Genomic DNA, 18,852 nt, shown 5'->3' with positions numbered 1-18,852 from the left:
ACAGTGATACTTGGACGACGTGTTTACACGGCGATTGAAGGAGGGCGATTCCCTCTTGGCATGAAGGGCGGGGCTGCATATCGTGCAGACTCACTAGACTTTTACTACTAGCAAAGGAATTTTGCCTAATTCGATAAGAAGAAAAAGGAGGTCTGCGATCTTCATTTTCCCCTTTCTTTTCTCTTTATATATAAATATATTTATTTATTTATTTATTTATTTATCTGTAATGGTAGGCGGATGTGTGTCTATACAACACCGTGTTGATCTTGACACGGTGTTGGCGTACATGGATGGCGCCGTGCCGCTTGCATTCACAATAGCCACACCGTGGCTTCGGCGCCGTGTGGAGCAGCGGGGATGGATCCGATCTGTACAACAACTCCAACAGCAACAACAACAAGAAGAGAAACAACAATTATCGCCTCCGCCTAGTTCTATTCATCGTCATCGTCCGCGTGAGGGAGTGGCCATTCCACGTCGTCACCGTTCCCCACTCCCACCTGCTTTACATCATCATGATGCCATGTTGTTAGATCAACTTTGGCGACAAGGACGTCTCAATAGCAATGTTATTATTAGTAGTAATAGTTATAGTAATAGTAGTAGTAATTGTAATAATAATAATAATAATAATAATAATAATCATCATCATAGTAGTAATAATAATAATCATAATACAAATAGTGAGTGGGTGTGTGGCTCTACTACTGATGTGCTAGTATTAGAAGATATGTCCTCTACATGTCATCTCTTTCTCTCCAGTAGTGTAGAGGCGCCGAGTGAAGATATTCTCTACTGGTTGGCCCGTCCACGTTCTGGAGAAGATATGCGCTGGGCGGCGCGGAGTCGTATTCCACTTGCCGTAGATGAGATGACAAAAACAATTCCAAACGATGCGTGGAAGATAGTAACACCAGATGGAAATTCTCGTCTACTCCCACGTGCGCGTGGATTGGCTCTTCATATTACGGAGCGGCATTTACAATGGTTGGCAACTGCCCTCGTGGCGGGTTTATCACATCTGCAGGAATTATATCTCTCTCTTGATGAAGGACTATTACCACCGCCACGAGAGATGTGGTGGTGGATTAGATGCATGCTCGCTGGTAATGCGAATGTGCGTGTGCTTTGTATATTCCCTTCCCCCGCATTGTGTTTGGGATCACCACGAAAAGAATTTGGTGAAGATGATGTATTCGCACCTTATGTGGAGGAAATGGGTCCTGTGAGTGTAAATGAAACAGTACTTGGTTATTTTAGTGAGAATAATATGAATAAAAAAGATGGGGATTATGATAATCTATACAATAATGGATTTAATAGTATTTTACATGGAACCAAAGTGAGAAGTGATGAAATTATGAGTAGTAATTCCATTTGGGAAAGTCCAGGTTTCATGTCATTAGAAGCAACTATGCAAAGAAGTGGTGGTTGTGAAAGTTGTTGTACTTCTTCACAATGTGAAAAAACTTTAGTACAACCTCGTTTACTTGATTGTACAGATATACGTGGATTAGAATCCTTACCATCTCTTGAAGTTCTTTACATTTGTCCTTCCGCAATAAAATCACTTTCATTGCTAAATCACCGTGACACTTCCTTGAAGGAATTATACCTTCTATCGAATACTAAACTGGATTCATCTGGAATACGTGGAGTAGAAAATATTTCAGATTTGGAAATTTTATGGCTTGAGGGAACTTCTGTTCGGGAACTCTCATCACTACGTTATTCAAATTCTCTACGTGAACTTCATATTGTTTTGGATTTTGCTTTTAACACCTCTACATTACAAGGAATAGAATGTATTCCAACACTTGAAGTCTTACATCTTGAAAGGGTCACTATAGATGCTCTCTCGTTTATTGCTAAAAGTACGACCTTACGGGAATTAATACTACATGCATGTCGTATATTTTCTACAAAAACACTTTTAGAAATAGAAAAGGCACCATTAGAATATATTTCCTTGGCGTATAATGATGGTTTACGAGATGTTAACTTTTTATCAAATTGCAAGACTCTTCGTCAACTTTTACTTACTAGGTGTAATGGAATTAATACAGCTTCAATTATTGAATTAGGGATATTACCATATTTGGAAATGTTAGCATTGGAATTTACACGTGTAGATTCCACTAAAATATTATCTGGTAGTTCATCTTTACAACATCTTCGATTAAGTGGTTGTAAACGTATTCTTAGAGGTTCAATCATTGGACTAGACTCTTGTAAAGTGTTAAAGTATCTCTCTTTACAGGATACGAATGTTATTAGTGTAGAGGCATTATATTCTTCTTGTAGTTTAGTCGAACTTGATCTTAGTCGTTGTCGTCATTTAGAACAACAAGGATTGGAGGGACTTGTTGATATTCCAACATTAAAGATACTTTATCTCTCAGATACTCCCATTGTAAGTGTCTCTTTTTTACAGAGCTCTACATCACTGGAAGAATTATATATAGATAACTGTTTAAATATTGAAAGTGATGGATTACGAGGTCTTGAGTTAATTCCAACATTACGAACTCTTTCCATGACAAAAAGTCAAGCCAACGATATTACCTCTCTTGGAAAATCTCAATCTCTTGAGATACTTAACATTACTTCAATGGAACGTCTTCGTACATTTGGCATTTGCGGTATTGAGTCTTGTTCATCCCTCCGTCATCTTAACATGGCGTTTTGTGGTGTAGATTCAGTGACCTGTTTGGCAAATGGTTGTTGTCGTCTGCAGTATCTTAATTTGCGTGGATGTCAGCGACTCACGGCGGCGGGTCTGCGTGGACTTGAAAAACTCCCTCTGTTGACTGATATCATTTTAGATGATTTGGATCTTGTTACTGATATCAACCATCTTGCCCAATCTCCCGCACTACGAAGAGTAAGTGCTATGCGATGTACGTCATTGACACTTTCTGGAGTTCAAGAGATTCTTGCAAGGCCACATTTAATAATTCTGGATCTTTGATGATAAGGAGAGAAGGAAAAGAAAACAAAAATGAATGAATGAATGAATGAATGGGATGTGGGTATGGGTGTTTGTGTGTTTGTCAAAATTTCATCGATTTGCATTCGTTTTAACAACAAAAGAATGAAAAAAAAAGAAGAATTTATAACAGTGATGTTTTTTTTTTTTGTGTGTGTGTGTGTTGTTATTTGTTTTTTGCTGAAGTGGTATCCCAAATCCCTTATTTCTGTAATTGTTTTTTTTTTGTTCTTTTATTATTATTATTATTATTATTATTATTATTAATTTTCAGCTCGTTAGTTTGTTCGATGGTTTTTTCTTTTTCTTTTTCTTTTTCTTTCTGTTGTTACTCGGTTGTTGTATAAAATAAAATAAAAAAAAAAAGGGTTTAGACACAAATGTGTTCAACTTCGCAGATACGCACTTTTCCCTGTTATTTGCAGGGGGAGGGGTATTCCGCTTCTCCACCTGGTTGAATAGGACGACTCGTGTTCTCTCAGAAGATAAAAAGAGAAAGATCAGGAAATCATTTAATTAAAAAGAAAAAAAAAAAAACAATTGCCATCCACTACCACGATAATAGCAGTAGGTGGAAGAGTGGTCTCTCAATACTTTCACTTTGTCAGTCATGTTTACTTTTATTTTAATGTAAAATTCTTCATGGGTAAATTGGATATAAATTGGGATAGGGGGTTAATCGGAGATTGCAATATACAAAGACAATAGATTTTAATATCTTTCCTTCTTTTTTTTTCTTTTTATAAGGGGAAACGGTAAGAGACATACTATATTGTACTTTGTTAAACTAAAAAGAACTGTTTTTTTTTTTTTTTTATTGTTATTATTTAATGACAGGGATTATTCCCTTTATCTGGTAGTTTGCAGTTCCTTGTCTCTCATAATGGTATATCTTACCACATCATTTTCTACTTTTTACTATTCCGCATGTAAAGTCTAAGACCAAGGTTTAATTTCTTTTTAAAAAGCAAAAGAAAAAAATAAATAAAATATCGTAGAAAAAAAAAAAATACTGTTAAAAACCGTAGAAAGGTGTGAAACGATACATATTCCATCTCTTTAAATATTGGGAAGAGGAAGAAAAAAAAAAAAAAGAAAAGGCGGTAACGCATTGAGTTCAATAATATTTTTTTTTTTTTTTTTTGCTGGATATTGGAGAAGATATTTACCAATGAAGGTAATTCTACCCCACTTATTTCGACGATTCGTACCTGTCATGGTACTCATGATGACTCTTCTGCTCTGTATTAATCCCACGAATGCAGTAGAGGATATCATCATTGGTGAGCTGGATGGCACCAAAAAGCTGACCATTGATGACATCAAAAATGGATTCAACCAGAGCAACAAAAACTACATAAAATCTTGTGACCAGTTCAGTTCATATGCGGACAACTTTCTCCTCACAGTTGAGATGGGTGCATACAAGGATTATCTTATTCCCCAGGCAAACGCCACTCTGTGTGATCTCCTCACCAGCACAACATCTGCAAATAAATACGTCTATGCCCCAAAGGACCCACGCAACAGCGACTGGGATGGCTTCACAATTCCCATCGCACCGTCTCTCTACGACGATGCGTTGGGCGGCTCCGCAGAGGGATATGCCACCGGTGGACGCAGTACACTATCGTTCTGGGGAGACAACGGTGAAAATGGGAATCACACAGGCGGATGTTGCGCACTGCTGCCCGAGCAGAAGGCCGCGTGGTTTCGACCGTACCGTTTACTTCTCACCCCGATGATTCCTGTAATGTATCTTTCGTGGGGTGTGGAGCCGACCCTTGCGGTCACGAATGGTCCAGTTATGTTCGAGGTGAATGTGTGGAACATGCGCAGCGAGCCGTACAATGGATCTGTGGATTTTAAAATCGTGGCAAACGGTAAGAGTACCACTGTATCAAGTCCGACAGGACGGTATACACACTACGGCGACCCTCCAGCGGTTGGAGACACAAAATACAGCATTACTGTTGAACTTGTTAAAGGACCAATGACAGTAAACACAAAAGTGTTGGAGACGGAAGCGGAAGTTGTGGGAAAACTCCCATGGGATGTGAAACCATGCGAAAAAGATAATATTCCGGAACTTGTACATTTCGGTGAAATGGGTGCTGCAATTGGTCCGGTGGATGGAAAAGTAGCACTCGAGGAAGACTGGTTCGCATCCACCATTGTTGGTGGTGAGTCTCAAATTCGTCCTGTAGCAGGCCATTTCAATACGGCACAGACTGCTGGACTACTTCCAACGAAGTACAGATGGGAAAATGTTACTGTCTCTGATGGTGTATTCAATGCGGAGGTCCCATGCAAGAGTATACAGTACTATGCTTTTTCTGTCTACAGTGCAGTGGCACAGCGAATCGTTGTACAGTACGGATTTGACAGTGCCGCTTTGGTTTACTTTGGTGGCAAACGCTTTGTTCCTCAACTTTCGGACGCTGAGGGCCGTGGTTCCTTTACGGTTCAAGTAACACAAGGCTATCATCAGGTCCTTGTAAAAATGTTCTCTGATGGTTCTGGAAAGGAAGATCCCCAAACATGTACGACCAACTCGCAGTTTTGGATTCGTGTGGTTGGCACTGCTGTCGGCTACACGCATGCCGTCAAGTCGGATATCCCTGAAGGCGCTTATGAACTCTGGGGAAATGACTACATGTTTTATCTTCTACACTTGGGAGTAAAAAAGGATGAGTTCCTCTACGGTGGACTTGATGAGGATTTCATTAACGTGCGTTACGCTGTACCGAAGCGTGGGGACCAGATGTTAAACAAAACTTGGAAAGTATTGGTCTTCAACAGAGGTGAGATTCCCGTCTCTGGGGAAACCATACCAGAGGATAAGGAAGCGGCCGTGAAATATCTTGCCTTTGCTATTTACAATGGATATGACTCAACTGTACCTGTAGGTTGGACCTTTATTACTGGAGGTAAAACTGAATTTTTCGTTGATGGTATCGTTGCTTACAGCCGCCCGAGCGATGGTGGAAGCAAGAACGAGAGTTTCACCACACCTCTTTCAAGTGGATGGCATGAAGTGATTGCACGTGTTGCTGCCACAAAGGGTCAGTCGTGGTTATTCATGTATTATATTCACTTTGACAACTATCGTCTTGGAGGCGCCATGAGCCCTGGTAGTAGTTTGCCGTTTGGTTTGGCCCCTGTTCGTCCTGGCACACCAATTCCTTCTCTGATGGAATTGGTTGATGAAGAAACTGAAAATGGCGCAATTCCATTTGACCCAAAAAATGGAACGGCAATAGGCGAAAGGTTCGCCGATATCCCCATCTCTCCAAGTTATATGCCTGGATTGCTATCTAAGCAGCGTGTTTGGGTCTTGGGGCAGGAGCGTCAGTTCCAATGGGTAAGCGGGACGAGCACGAATGGCATCTGGAAAAACCGTGCCTTTGGTGGGAACTTCAACCAGTATTGGGCTTTCGTACTGTACGCTACAACAGAGATGGTGGCCGATATACGTATTACCTTTCAAGGTGGTTATGCGATTTGGATGGACGCCAAGGTTATCGGTTCAGCACCCCTCACCCCCTCATCTGAGAACGTTCATACCGTGACACTGAAATCAGGTTGGCATCAGGTGTTTATCAAGCTAAGGGCAAAGGATGCATTCTATTTGGTTGATACTGATAGTGGCAATACCTCTTGGACCAATGCAAATGCTATTTGCGCTGAGAATAATGATACAGAATTGTGTTCACATTCAGCTGTTTGCCCACTTGGTGTGGGACGACCAGGTGTAATACCAGTTGAGGGTAACTCTTCCTTTGTTCCTGTGAGCTCTAACGTGAATGAGTGGGTGCAGATATCAAAGAATGGTGGTGATGAAACCTCCTTGTGCCATAGTTGGCGAGAAACTCATGGTGGTGTGGGTCCTGAATGGGGTGAGTCTGATAAGGAGATCCAGCAGCGTCGTTTTGTGCCATGCTGTGATAGTATTCCACCGCTTTCTATGTGGCTAAGCATCACTCCAACATCGAGTGGGAAGGGGGAGCTCGGCTATACGTATGACTACCCTATTATTATTGAGGCACCAGTTCTGACAGTGCAAAACCCTGCAGCTGTCACGCAGTTGGTAACCATGACTTCTGCAACTCCAGGTGCAACAATAAAGTACAGCATCGATAATTCAGCTGAGATGAAGGTATACACAAGCCCTGTGACCATTACAAAATCCACTACGGTCACTGCCCAAGCATTTGCAAATGACCGAGAAAGCCAGGAGACACATTTATTTGTTGATATCCCTTCTGTACCTTCTATTGACCGTGCCACTTGCCTGGCGGGTGTCTCTTGTCCTTTGACTGTAAAAGGTGTGGATCCAGGATGGCATATTTCTTTTGTCAGTACGATTATTCCTGGGGCCGAAGTGTCAAAGTACAGGGGAATGGACTATGCTCTTAAGCAACAGCAATCACTTAACTTCTCTGGTGTAATTTCAGTTGGTACTAACAACGACATCGTTGTCCCTCCTCTCGGTAATGGGACCTTCAACGTTATTGTGTACGGCAAATCATCTACGGGAAGTATACTACTCGACCTTCTTGCTTACAGAAACACCCAATTTGGTCCTAGTGAGGTTCTGGGCACCCAACAAACCGTATTTCAAATCAAAGGTGGCGTGATGGACGGTGATGCGGTGCTGATTCCGTTTGAGACAACTGGTTCACCTGAGACATGTGATGCGAAAACATGCTTCGCACAACTCACAAACAAGAAGGACCGTATTGCCATTTTGACATCCAACAGTGATGCATCTTTTACTCAGGATCTCTACGGCTACGAGGGCAACCTCAATTGCCTTTGTATCTGTCTTTCATGCTCTCCAAGGAAATCTGGCCAACGGGAAGTGGTGCTTGTTGATTCCAAGGTTGTGAGCTTACCTATTACTCTTCATGTGACAAAGCCGACTGCCCCCACAACAGAAAGCGTAACAGCTGTTCAGCCTTCTACAGTGAGTAATGGCACCATCCTCGAATTGCATGGGAAGTTCAACAACAACACACAATACAGTGTGGTTTTCACTCCTGCTACTTCTGCGGCAGGTAAAATGATTATACCATTGTGCACTATTCAGAAGGTAATGCCAGCTGTCCTGACCTGTGAAATGTCTGTGAGAGCTGGAGTTATGGGCAACTGGAATGTGTCTCTCACCGATGGTCACGAGCCCTTGCCTTTTGAGGATGATGTTGTTCGAACACTTCGCGTTCAGCCGCCAGATCCATCTGTTGATTCTGCGTCAGGAATGTGCGCAGTGGCAAGCGCGAGTTGTGTTACTGGAGCACAATTAACATTTCACGGTATCAACTTCAACCCTGTTGACACTACGTACACAAAAGTCACCTTGGGTGACAGTGCAGCAGCAAACCCCATCCAGTGTGAGGTGACTTCTGTAAGCGAAACGCAGCTCAGTTGCACACTTAACATACCGAGAGATAAGGAGAAAGGAGTGCATGCTATTGGCGTCTCTGTCCGCGTATCAGAGACGGAGTGGAGTGCGGAGCAAAGTGCCGGATTTCTTGTATTGGGAGCAGGCGCTGATGAGGCAGGATGGAAGGGTGACATCATTCCCACACCAACGAAGCCAGCAGATGAGGTGAAAGATAAGAGCAACACCGCTCTTATCGTCGGCGTTGTTCTTGGTGTACTACTGTTGATGATGATCGTGGGTGTGATTTCGTTTGTTGTGTATCGTCGATATTGCTCCCGTAAAGAAGTTTGTGAGGTAGAAGCAGTGGAGTTACATCTTCTTCAACAAGAGGAAGAAAGTGTGTGTTCTCTGAAAAAGAAAGCGCTTACTGAAATTTAGTGGGTACTTCAGGAAGTATATAAACTCATTCCAGGAAGCAAGCGAAAGGTGTACATATTAAAGGTTAAAAGGGGTATATATCTTCTTTAAAAGCGGTTCTTTGTTTTTTTTTTTAGGATGAAAGTTGTAAAACGTTAACTGTGTCTCTGCCTATTATTATTATTATTATCGTTAGTAGTATTATTATTATTATTATTTTTTTTTTTTCCATGTTTTGTGTTGCTTCACCTTCCCTTGCTTTATGTGTACAATTTACCTCACGGTAACGTCGAGTAACAGTGGATGCGATCCCTAGGGTTTAGGAAATATAAAAAATTCTCTTTGACAGCTTGTGAAAAAGAATGGTTAAATCTTATATTTATTTATGAAAACGATTTTAATACTGACATTAAGCGTTTCGTGAAATTATTTTATTTTTCTTTTCGTTGTTACAGTCTCCAAACCGTAAGTGTTCGGAGGCCCATTTAATCCACACCCACACCGTCTCCATTGGGAGGCGGGTTAAAAGTGACTTTTTAATACTTCCATTTCCTAAGTTATGTTATTGATTTCGATATTTATAGCTGATCAGGGGAAAAAATATCGGAATTTATTTCTGTGAAAATGGGGTAATATAGGGTTTTGCCAATAATAAAATAATTTTTTTTCTTTTTGTTTTTTTCCTTTTTCCTGGTAAAGGAAGGCAAAGATTATTTTCGTTCTTAATGCTCTTTTATTGTCACACGTGTTGTGCTATCTTTTCTATGTGCTTCTATATTTATTAGTGAAGTGCCTGTTCTCCCACTCCCTTTTTTTTTATTTTTATTTATTTATTTATTTTTTTTTACTGGGTTTGTCCTTGTGACTGTCACAGTGTTGATGTCGCAGATGAGTGAGGATATTTTGCGGCTGTGGGAGAAGCAGCTTGCCGAATGCCACTCTGCTGGTGTTAACTCTGGAGACACAAAGACACAGCAGCCGATAGATATTGCCAAACTGGCCTCAGATGGTTTAGTTCTTCTCACACAACTAGAGAAAACACAATATGAAGAAGACGAAATGGGAGTCCCTTCTCAACACCGTCGCCTGCAGGATCTGTTGGTATTGATGGTACTGCGTATTCTCCAGTCATGTGTTCACCGCACTGATGTCAATAAACTAATAAGTACAATCTGTCGTGATGTATTATCCACATCCTTAACCAATAATGAAAATAACCGAAAAGAACAGAGAGAGGCACTGTGTCTTTGGTGGGATCATACGGCAATAGCAGAAGAGTGTTGGCGCTGGTGTGAGGCGCATCTCACACTTCTACCAAGTGAAGAATTAATATGGTCTCGCCGTACTTCGCAGAGTGTTACAGCTGTAACGGAGTGGTGGTGGAGACCTGATGTAGTGAGTGATTTAAATGCACCCACAGCGGACGTTGCAACAACAGGAACAGCATGGAAACTCTTTCGTGATATTCTCGTTAACACAGCGACTGATGAGTCCGAGGCAAACTCTTCTTCTATTCTTCCTATTCTTTATTGTTCTGAATTAAAAGTGGTTGCAAAATTTTTGGATGCCCTTCGTAAAGCATCCGAATTATTCATTCATCGTATCCCTGTGGGAATAAGTGTATTGAAACAACTATATAAAGAGAAAGCTACTGCTTTACTACATCAAGCACACCTTATTGCTTGTCTTTCTATTGTAAAAAGTGTGTTTCTACCTTTTTCAGTGGATAGAGAAAAAGAATCGAAATATTCTAGCAGTATGAATTACCCCAGTCTTGAGATGATCTGGGTTTCACGTGAGGGTTTATCACTCGCATGGAAGTGTCTTATTACTGCAATGACTGCTGTGCAAATAGCATCAGCACAATTTGAGACACCATGTGAAAATCTACGACGACGTATTCGATGGGCATTATTTGGTGATTCTGGGGATTCCGTAGCAACAGTAACAACAACAACAACTACTACTACTACTACTACTACTACTTCTTCTTCTTCTTGTAGTAATAGTAGTAGCAATAGGGATTTTTTCCTTTACCCTTTAGTTGAACCATCTCAAAATACTTGGCGTGTTGTGCATGGTGTTGGACTTATTGCTACTGGAGATATTCCTGCAGGAACGGTAATTCTACACGAGCGACCACTACTTTCTGTTAATCCATCACAAACACAAATATCTCCCGACACTTCTGAAAAAGGAAATACTGAACTCTCTACTATAACAGGAGAGGCACTAGAGTTGCTTCAACGTGGTGGTCTCTCGCACAGAGGGGATGCGACTGCATCACATGTAGTGGCGGCACTTCAAAGTGGTGCTCTCTTTGGACATCCCACTCGCACAGCGGATGTGTGGGCAGCACTGCATCTACTAGCTCTTACACCCTCAGTTCAAAGTACTACTACTAGTAATAGTACTAAGAGTGATAATAATAGTAATAGTAATAGTAGTAGTAGTAGTCATAAAGGCACAAATTATGGGTTTGAGAGTGATGTTGCGAGTCTTGTACGTTGTTGGGATGAATATGCGATGACATGGCGACCTATGGAGGATTTTAGGATACATCCCGCTATGCAAGGAAAGCATCGACAAGGGATGAAAGCTTTATATGCTGTTGCTTCCCTTATTAATCATAGTTGTAGTCCTAATGCAATGATCCTTTTCAAGGAAGAGGAGGAAGAAGAGGAAGAAGAGGATAAAAAAACTGAGTCTTCTCCTAAGAGTATGGAAACCATGTACGTTGTCACTCTTCGTGATATTAAAGCTGGTGAGGAAATTACCATCACATATCTTCCATCACTCCTAGTTCCAAAGTCTGTGAAGGAAGTTTATAATAAGTTTCAATGTCGATGTTATTTTTGTAAGACTCGCAGTATGTTGCTAGAAGCTATTGTGTGTCCTTCGTGTCGAAGACTTATTTACAATGATAATAATAATGATGATGATGAATTTAACTATAATGGAAAGAGGAAAAAATCTACTTCCATCTACAGTTATAAGAAGAAGGATGTATCACGAACATCTAATTTATATTTTGACCCTGAGGCAATCAATATTTCTAAAAAACCTCTGGGTCTCTATACTCATGCGACTGATTGTTTAAATTCAGAGAACATTACTGGAGATAAAGAATTGGTGAATCAAATAACACACGGATTTAAACAAGCACTAGATAGTATTCATCTTGAACTTTTAGGCAGAAAGAGTGATGTTAACTCTGACACAGTACAGGGGGGAAGCGACGTTAACGTACAAAACAATGGAAATGAAATGGACAAGGAAGAAAGAAGGATGGAAAAAGAAGAAATAGAAGAAGAAAAAGAAGAATATGCACAACGTGCTCAGAGAGTCATGCGAAAGTTATTGGATCTTGACTCCTTTGCGCATGGACTTCCATCAACGCATCATTACCGTTTAAAAGCTCGAATGGGGTGTTTAGCGATTTCACTAAACGCCAACATCACACCACGTGATACGGCTCAACTGGTTCAACTCTGTGAAGAACTTCTTGAAGATTTGGAAGTTTTATTACTGCCGAAGAACCATCCGTTGTTAACAGGAATTCGCATACATTACTGTCTTGCTCGCAGTCGACATTTGATTCTTACAACAGACGTGGAAGGAATAGATGCGGCTGGACATGTGGATGAGTGTTGTGGTGCTGTGCGTGAGGAGGCGGAAACGGTTCGTTTACCGTTTGTACAGGATCCAGTTATTCGTGAGTGTATAGTGCGTTCTTTTCAAGAACATTATGTACGATCCGCGTGGCGGTATATGCAAACGGATGAAAAGAATCACAACGATGATGAATGTGGATTTGTGCAAAGTTTTCTCTCACGTTATTCCGAGGAACTGAAGGTGTGTGGTATTAATGGAGTACGCCAACTCAGTATGCTTTCTCTTATGTGTGATGCGGTGCAGGGGGAGGAGGAAGAGGAGGAGGGAAATGAAAATGAAAATGTTTTATGTACTGGATAATGTAAATATCTCTATACTTGTGTTCTGGAAAAGAATACCCTTTACTAAAGGAAGGAAACAAAATGAAAAAGAAAAGAAAAAAACGATAAAGAGAATACGTGTGTGCGTGTGTGTCTGTGTGTACTTGGGAAGTGGGGGGAGAGGGGTTGGGTGTAGAGATGACGATTTCTGTATGTTTTTTTTTTTTTTTTTTTGCTTCTCTGGATCGAGTCATTATCAATTACGTACAACAGGAAAGCTATCACAGAGTCTTCTCTTAACATTTCTTTCTTTTCGTTTTTTTAATGCCTTTTCATCATTTTTTCTTTCTATTTTTATTTCTTCTCTTCTCTCAATCTTTTGATTACCCCCCTGGGTTTTTTTTTTTTTTTTTTTTTTTTGAAATGTTAAACAACAATCATGACTATCAAGAACAAAAAAAAAAAAAAAAGAAAGAAAGAAAAGTCTTCGGAATGGAGACGAATCATTATGAGTTGTGGACACGCTGCCGTACATTTGTAGCGGAGGTGTGTGCTGATCGTGATGCCTCACACGGTCTGGCGCACATGGAGAAAGTAACAGAGAATGCACTTCTTCTTCTTCACATGCAACACGGCACTGCAGTCAATCTCACTGTGTTGATCCCACGTGTGATACTAGTCGCTATGCTGCACGATGTAGCGGATCATAAATATGACTCAACAAATGTACTGCAGCAGCGCGTTCGACAGTTTGTTGGGGAAGAAGCAACGGCTCTACTCTCATCATCATCATCAACAACAACAACAACAACAACAACATCAACAAGTGTGATGACTGCAGAGGAAGTTCAACAGTATACTCTTACGGCCATAGAAGCCATTTCTTTCTCGAAGGAGAAGAGTCGTGGCAGACGTTGGTTTGAAGATCTTTTGCCTGCGGAGTGGTTGATTGTTCGTGATGTTGTAAGTGATGCGGATAAACTCGAAGCGATTGGAGCGGATGGACTGCGGCGTTGTCTCCTCTACACCAAACACGCCATGTTAGAGAAAGAAAGACAAATGGCAAAGGAGGACTCAATGCTATTAAAGCAAGAACAAGAAGAAAAAGAAAAATGTTGCCTGCAGAATGTGAAGACTCATTTTGAAGAAAAATTGGCATTGTTGTCCACAGAATACATTGTGACGACTGCCGGTAAGTTTCTAGCGACTCCAAAACATATGGAGATGGTGAAAGAATTACAGGAGTGGGAGTTGCACGGGTTGCCATCCCTAACATAGATGCATTCATATATGCATAGATGGGAATAACAGGCATACACACTTATTTATACTTATATACCCTTAGTTTAGTGACAAAACGATACCTGGACGCATTCAATACATTAAAGAACATTTATTATTATTATTATTATTATTATTATTATTATTTTGGATGAAGGGAATTTTTATTTCTTCTTTTCTTCTTTCCCTAGTTTCTTTTTTTTTTTTTCTTTTCTTTTTGAAGGCAAGGTACAAGGAAAAAGAGAAACACACCTGAGAGGTGAGAGAGAAAGAGAGAAGACAACCATTAAGTGCTTCATATCTCCCTCTATTATTATTATTATTATTATTATTATTATTATTGTTTTAACTTGTAGAATTTGATAGTTTGCCCACAAGTCAACATTAGTACAATATTAAAGAAAATAAACACACACACACACACAACGTAAAAGAAAAAAAAAATCGATAAACTAAAGAGCAACAACAACAACGAAAAAAAAAAAAATAATGAATGTTGCAGAATTATTAAATAATCGTGTAAAGGAGGTAGCCCTCTTCTCAAACTTACTGTTTCGAAAGCGACCCCGCACAGATGGGAATAGTGATATCTCTTCTGCAGGGGAGCGAACTGTCCTACGCTACCGCCGTCCCTCTTCAGCGAATATTCCACTCTTAGATGTGGTGCGATCTGCAAGAACACGTCTGAAACGTGTGCGGCGGTTTACGCGACTGACGGCGGATGAGGAATTGACGTCTTCTTCTATGGAGAGTGGAAAGGAAAGTGTAGGTATAAAGAAAAAACGTTTCTTAACATATCCGCAATGGTGTTTATTACTGAGACGACGACGACGACTTGCATGGAGGCGACGACCGACCGCATGTCGTCGGAATAGACGGCGGCTTCTAGAACTTCGTTTTGGAAAGTTACAATACCCATTATGTAACTGTAATGTAGTTTCTAATAATACAAGTAGTGTTATTGCTAGTGATACTTCAGACGATTGGAGAAATCTATTAACTAGAAAGAGACGAACTGTAGTTTTGTGGCTACCATCACATCAGCAACTCTGCCGTAGATTTCATTATCGAGTGGTTAAGAGACGCATTGACGGGTGTGCAGCATCTATTGATAATATTCCTCACCCTGTCACTATACGAATTGCGGTACCTGTTAAGAGCCAACGAAAACAACATCGTGTTTTGCAACGATGGGCTGCAAGATTACCGACAGTTCAGTCAAGTTTAAACCCTCTTCGACGACCTGTATGTAAACCAACAGCTATTCCACCACCCATGTGTTTTCTCACTGAACGTTCTCACTTATGTGTATGGATGATTGAGTCTTTGGGAACAGATTCTAACATTTCTGCAACTTCCGTGATGGATGCTTTAATGATGCGTACAAACGGAACTCCTTCTGTTGCATTAAACACAAAATCTCTTTTTAAAGAAGCCCAGACTTCATTTTTACCACACAAAACATGGAAAAGAGGAAACAATAATGTTTTCTATGGTCATATGTGGTTCGCATCTCATTTAGAGAAGGATGATGTTTACACAACAACAATGTTACATGATAGATCCGATGTCTCTGAAAATGAAGCACTTATTGTTCCTGTTGTACTTGTACAGAGTATTCTTGATAGTGGAATGAGGTATTACTTAATAGCTTCAGCACCAGTATATATTTGTTCTCGTGCACGTCGTCAATTTAATATTCAACTTGTTTCACATTGGAATCCTTGTGGAATATCAAAGGCTATTTGCTCTGTGTTTGAAGTATGGTGTTGTGCAGATGCTGTACGTGCACAGGAGAATAATAAAATTTTACAAGATGATAATAATGAGTCATTAGTTTTGAAATGGGTACAACGTCGTGTAGATGCTGCTGTAATGAAATGGCTTACTAGTGCCCAAAGTATCTCACATACTCAAAGTAAAGGAGAAAAAATAATTACGCCGTTATTGTTGCCAATAACAAAAACAACATCTATCTTTGTATTTCCTTCACTTGCACCAAATATTGAAACTGTGAATTACACTGTATTTCCTATACATCAGTGCGCTATGACGATTCTCGTATTATCTAATCTTCCTACTCCTTCTCCACGCTGTAATAAAAAGTGCCGTGTTGAACTAACCTCTTTAAGAGAAACTCGTAAGCGTCACTTTCAGCTTTCTAGGCATATTTTCGCCTCCCTCTCTACCGTGAATATAGCCAGTAGTAGTAGAAGTAGTAGTAGTACTACGACTACCACGACTAGTAAAACTAGTTCCTGTAGGAAAAAATCTCTTAGCGATGACAAAACTGATTTGTTTTTTGCAAACTGTAAAAAATTAGGATATACACAATCGGTACGAATTATTGGTGAAGATGAAAGAGAAGCATTACTGCGCCTTATTGGATGTCCAGCATTTACTGATATTGGTGGTAGTAACCCGTCCTTTAAGAATTCTCGAAGAGCCAGGCTGCTTTGTTCACCATCTAATGCACATCAACGTGTTTTAATTAAATTTGTAATGAAAGGGGGTCGAAAGCATCAATGTAGTGGGAGTGCGTTGCTCCTTCTAAATAAGGGAATACCTGCAATACTAACACACATTGGAATAATTACATCAGAACCATTCTTTTCGATGCGTTTTGGTTGCCGTCTGGCGTATGCCTGGGTATGGGAACAAACAGGATGGGAACTGATACAGCACTACTTGGGCAATACTGAAGCTCAAACACTGCATTATAATTCCAGTAAAGAGAAGGTAATAGAAGAGATAACTACATCTGTTGAGAAGAAGGCTAATATGAGCTTTTTTGTATGTGCACTCTCAAAGCTTGATACTCTTTTACCATTTTTAAGTGGTTCTCCGACACACGTTCCTGGCTGCTCTTTAACAACCTCCCAAAGGAAAAAGAAACAACAATACACAAAAACAAAGGGAACAGTTTCAACTAGTTCTCTTTCGGTAAATAAAACTAATTGGCAGGTTGTTGAGAAAGCCCTTAGCTGTCATCTTTGCGACGAAGATACTTGCTATCCTGTAGATGTGATTCGTGTCGGTATCAAAGCAAGTACGACACATCATTCTACTCACATCTTCAACGAGAATGAAGAAAATCTACCCTAAATATTGATGTGTGAAACAAAAGAAGATGAAAATTATTTCGATTGATGTAGGAAAACCTCTCCCTTTTGGATCCTTCGGGCATAGCTAATCTGTTTCTGTGCATTTTTCTCCCTTCCCTTGTCTGTGTGCACAGCAAAGGAAGACAGGGAGTCTATGACTCTCTCAAGGAAATGGTTACGCCGGCTGGTTGTGCTGCTAGGCGCTCTCACAATTCTATTTCTTGTGCTCTCCATCACCTTGGATACATCGCCAACACCTGTGCAACTGAAGTCGCGAGGGAATAATCCACCTATTGCTTCTGCTGCTTTTGCTGTTTCTTCTCAACTGGATACTGTGCAGGTCAATCGCAGTTCCCGTCACCGTGCCAGGCAACTCGAGAGAGTCACCTATCACCCCATCTATCGTCAGGTGATCGTCAATGCGATGCCACGTGCTGCTACTGATGCATCTTCCGATAAGCTGCCTAAGTCCGCTGTTCTTAGTGCCAAGGAAACCTATGAGTTTTTCAAGAATATCCTACTCATTGTGATATTCTCTCCCAAAAGATTTGAGCTTGCGTATGACGTTTGGCAACACTACCGTATCTTTTTCCGTTATATGACTTTTTGCTCTTCTGTGAGTACAACTGTAGATGGAATACGGATCGACGGCTACAATGTTGTCTTTGGCAATATGCAATATCTTGCTGCATCGCGTATTGTTGAGAATATTACACGCACTGCGAAGCTCCGTAGGGGTGGTGATGATGGGAATAAGACAAGTTTTCCTTTTGAAGGTTTTCTCTTCAATGCTGATGACTTGTTGCTAAGTCCTTGGGCTATTGCTGCGTCTCGGCTTAACAAGAGTAGCACATGGGCAAGTATGATGGGGATTGCCAATGTTAAATCCAATGCCTGGGTTTTACCAGTATCTGGAATGTCAGTGGAGAAGCAATTTCGCTATTTGCGATGGCCATACTTTCGTAAGAGTAGAGAGCGAATGTACAATGTAATTCGGAAAGGTGGTGAACCCTACGAGAATGCACTGAGGGCAGCCGCAGAGGCAACGTCTCGCAAAATCTATTCAGAGTCGCATTATCCCGTAAAGTTACGAAATCTTTCTCTTCATGCTAATGGTGTAATGTTCTATACCATTGTTGACGCGTACTATGTCCCACGAAAGCTGGTGACTGGATTTGTAGATGTTACCGACAACATGGCAAAGTACTTCATACAAATGGAGTGTGCCATCCCTACTGCATTACGTATCCTGCAACCCACCTACGAAATGCTGAAAGTACAATACTACTGGTCATCTAGTAAACAGGAGGATTGTGTACGGAGTCGATGGACGATGAGTGTACATGGTTTCCATAGGTGTCGTCACGACCACCGGTTCGCAAACCTCATTTACTCCAATGACACTCTTCGTAGACGTCTGTATGAAGACCGTGAGCTTCTGCGTTATGCTAAGAATCTAAAGGGTCTTGAATGATTCACTGTTTTTACCATTCACTTTACTTTTATTTCCAAACAAAAAAAAAAAAAAACATTGTTATAATTGGATTCTACTCGTCCGAGTGCCTTTTCGTGGGTAATTTAATTCTTAGGTAATCTTGCTTTGGATTCTTTGTTGTTGTTGTTGTTGTTGTTGTTTTTTGGCTGGCACTTCTTTTCTTTTTTCGTTGTTGTGCTCATGCTGCGGCACTACAGAATATATGGTGAGGAGAATTAAGTGCGTGTGTGGGTTATGGACGG

General features: G+C 40.7%; 6 protein-coding genes across 6 annotated transcripts; all 6 read left to right on the top strand.

Annotated features, from left to right (window-relative positions):
- Window positions 1-229: 229 nt before the first annotated feature.
- On the top strand, window positions 230-2,974 carry TM35_000082960 (putative leucine-rich repeat protein (LRRP); the record flags this gene model as incomplete). The annotated part of the gene is made up of 1 exon (XM_029024161.1): window positions 230-2,974. The coding sequence occupies one exon, from the start codon at window positions 230-232 to the stop codon at window positions 2,972-2,974; it is 2,745 nt and encodes a 914-aa protein (XP_028884564.1).
- Window positions 2,975-4,208: 1,234 nt separating this feature from the next.
- TM35_000082950 (uncharacterized protein) lies at window positions 4,209-8,816 on the top strand (the record flags this gene model as incomplete). Its single annotated transcript, XM_029024160.1, has 1 exon — window positions 4,209-8,816. One exon carries the CDS (start codon window positions 4,209-4,211, stop codon window positions 8,814-8,816), a length of 4,608 nt encoding a protein of 1,535 aa, XP_028884563.1.
- Window positions 8,817-9,674: 858 nt separating this feature from the next.
- On the top strand, window positions 9,675-12,770 carry TM35_000082940 (uncharacterized protein; the record flags this gene model as incomplete). Its single annotated transcript, XM_029024159.1, has 1 exon — window positions 9,675-12,770. The coding sequence occupies one exon, from the start codon at window positions 9,675-9,677 to the stop codon at window positions 12,768-12,770; it is 3,096 nt and encodes a 1,031-aa protein (XP_028884562.1).
- Window positions 12,771-13,222: 452 nt separating this feature from the next.
- TM35_000082930 (HD superfamily hydrolase) lies at window positions 13,223-14,008 on the top strand (the record flags this gene model as incomplete). The annotated part of the gene is made up of 1 exon (XM_029024158.1): window positions 13,223-14,008. The coding sequence occupies one exon, from the start codon at window positions 13,223-13,225 to the stop codon at window positions 14,006-14,008; it is 786 nt and encodes a 261-aa protein (XP_028884561.1).
- A 492-nt stretch (window positions 14,009-14,500) lies between these two features.
- Window positions 14,501-17,116, top strand: TM35_000082920 (uncharacterized protein; the record flags this gene model as incomplete). Its single annotated transcript, XM_029024157.1, has 1 exon — window positions 14,501-17,116. The coding sequence occupies one exon, from the start codon at window positions 14,501-14,503 to the stop codon at window positions 17,114-17,116; it is 2,616 nt and encodes an 871-aa protein (XP_028884560.1).
- A 153-nt stretch (window positions 17,117-17,269) lies between these two features.
- TM35_000082910 (putative membrane-associated protein) lies at window positions 17,270-18,589 on the top strand (the record flags this gene model as incomplete). Its single annotated transcript, XM_029024156.1, has 1 exon — window positions 17,270-18,589. One exon carries the CDS (start codon window positions 17,270-17,272, stop codon window positions 18,587-18,589), a length of 1,320 nt encoding a protein of 439 aa, XP_028884559.1.
- Window positions 18,590-18,852: the final 263 nt, after the last annotated feature.

The sequence above is a fragment of the Trypanosoma theileri genome (assembly GCF_002087225.1).
Source record: "Trypanosoma theileri isolate Edinburgh chromosome Unknown TM35_Tth_8_V1, whole genome shotgun sequence".
Lineage (NCBI taxonomy): Eukaryota > Euglenozoa > Kinetoplastea > Trypanosomatida > Trypanosomatidae > Trypanosoma > Trypanosoma theileri.
Note: the sequence above shows the minus strand (reverse complement) of the source record. Positions and strands in the feature narration are given on the sequence as shown.